Source organism: Nematolebias whitei, chromosome 17 (genome assembly GCF_014905685.2).
Source record: "Nematolebias whitei isolate Nwh7 chromosome 17, NemWhi1, whole genome shotgun sequence".
Classification (NCBI taxonomy): domain Eukaryota; kingdom Metazoa; phylum Chordata; class Actinopteri; order Cyprinodontiformes; family Rivulidae; genus Nematolebias; species Nematolebias whitei.
Genome location: NC_056514.1, coordinates 37,739,854 through 37,742,113, shown reverse-complemented (window position 1 = coordinate 37,742,113; position 2,260 = coordinate 37,739,854). Strand labels below are relative to the sequence as shown.

The 2,260-nt window shown below is 46.0% G+C and overlaps 1 protein-coding gene across 1 annotated transcript in view; it reads right to left on the bottom strand.

Moving 5' to 3' along the window:
- Positions 1 to 975, bottom strand: part of meox1 (mesenchyme homeobox 1) — a 14,537-nt gene extending 13,562 nt beyond the window's left edge. The window contains exon 1 of the mRNA XM_037691240.1: positions 470 to 975. Coding sequence (XP_037547168.1) covers positions 470 to 962 — 493 coding nt within the window. The 5' untranslated portion in view covers positions 963 to 975. The remainder of the gene's footprint in view (positions 1 to 469) is intronic.
- Positions 976 to 2,260: the final 1,285 nt, after the last annotated feature.

The window sequence follows — 2,260 nt, the reverse complement described above, 5'->3', positions numbered from 1 at the left end:
ATATGCACTGCTATATATATATTTACTCATATATGCACTACTATATAAAATATCAATTCATCTAAATTATTGGAGACGTTTCTGTCGACGTCCTTCTTGTTGACCTGTTTTCAGTCACGATGGCTGTTTTTGCAGGTAAACAGTCACACATGGCAGTTCCTCCACCTCTGCTCATAAATTTCAAATTTAAAGACACGATAACCATCGACACGAGAAAAACATGCAAATTTTGTTTCTCTGTGAAATAGTTACGGTTGCTCTTTAAATTCCACTGAGTGCCTGTTAAAGTAAATTGATTTGAGCTTATTGCTTTACTGCAACACTTCCATGTTATTGTAATTTTCCCCCCATCTTATACACAATGACTGATTATAGTTGTAAGTTTTTTAATGATTTCAGTATTTTGTGTTTTCCGTTTCAAACGCTCCTGTTTGGAGGTTTAAATTGTCTCCAGCACACCTCAACTCACCTGTGGCATCTCTCTTCCTCTTGTTGGAGCTCTTCTTGTCGGAGTCGGCTGAAGCCACGCTCTGGGGGGAGTATTCTCCATCCAGACATCCGGGGACGCTGACGGCCACCCTGTCAGCCCCTACACCCTCCAGCTCAGGACCCCCGCTCCCTCCAGAACCTACTACTGCAGGGGCAATGGGCGGGCAGGCCTCGGGCGCTCTCACCCGAGTCTCGCAGGGGTTGAACTGCCATTCGGCTCTCTGGTAGCCCCCCTGGCTGTCTTGGTACAGTCTGTCGTCGCGAGGGTAGGCGGCATGCGGCGCACTTGGCACCAGGCAGGACCCGGAGAAATCCGTGTAGGCCAGGAACTCTGGCTTCTGGTGCAGGGAGAACGGGGCCTGCTGGTACTGCAGATTGGCTCCTGGGACCCCAGAGTGAGGGTTCCTCATGCAGCCCCAGATGGGGCTGCTGGGATGGGCGCTCCGCATGCAGCTGCTGGCTGGCTGATCCATGGGGATGCAGAAACACGTCGCACAGTCTGGACCAAAGTCTTATCACTAGAAGGTTCCTTCGTAAATCGTTTGAGAAGTTTCCTCTTCAGCTGATTAAATCTGAACCGACAGACTCATTGCATCAGGAATCCTCACTCCTGTCAGGATGGTAGTTCTTCCACAGCACAGAATGTGTGAGGATGGATGCCTTCCTATGGCAGAGTGTGAGTGACGTCCTGTGGTGTAGCTGATGAAAACACACTCTCACACGTTCCCTCTCTCACACACACCTCTCCCTCATGAACCGAACCGGCTTGTGGCTCGGTGTGAGAGTTGCGTCTGCAACTGCGTGACTCCCTTTCTCAGCTCTGGCTGTTTTCACTTCTCTTGCGAGGCGTTCTTGACAAGCGAGCCCTCCTCCTTTTTAAAACATATAGGTGGGAAAAAGTGGCAAGTTTATGGAGTGAAACGTGAGCCTGCGGAGGAGGAGCTGCTCCGTCCACATGCTGGTACTACCCTCGGACCAACCCTTCCTCATCAACTATTAATCACGGGGGAAATTTTATATGCACATCTAATGGGCTTTCCAGACGTGGAGCTTTTTAAAGCCACATTGTCTGAAATGTACAAAGCGAGCACCCACCCACACTGGCGAGAGACTTTTTCAGCTCCTTGTGCTTTCTGACACCCAATTTAGTTCTTTCTTTGACACCTTTCAAAGGAAACTTAACCCTTTTCCTGCAACCCTAATCCCTGTTTTTCTTCATACATTTTAAAAATCTCTGTCTCTTTCTATGGCGGCATCTATGACACGTTCACACTCTTACACACCTGGCCGAACTTTCTATAACTTCAAGGTAAAAGGACTGGATTTGATGCCGGTTATGCAACTGCTCTCACCTCAAGGTTTTCTGACAAAACACAATATAACATTTCAGAGACATTTTCATAAGTACCGGATAAAGTTTTCTCTGAGGCCTACTTGACACTGGACGATAACCCCTTTATGTGTAAAGTCAGCCAGAATGTGAATTGTCTTGGCGAGGTAAACAAAAGTAAGAGAGATATGAAAGCAACATGGAGAGCAATGAATAGTGTTTTGAAAAATCATAAAGTACGATCAGGTATTTCACAGTATTTTGTAAAAGATAAGAAAATCTACGATCAAAATGAAATAGTAAATGAATCCAATAAATATTATGTGAATGTTGGCCCACGTCTTGCAGCTAAAATATCAAATGTAAATAAAGATGTGAGTCATACAGTCATGGGTTGTGCCAACAGCATTTTTCTCGGTGACACTGATAAAGAAGAAATAC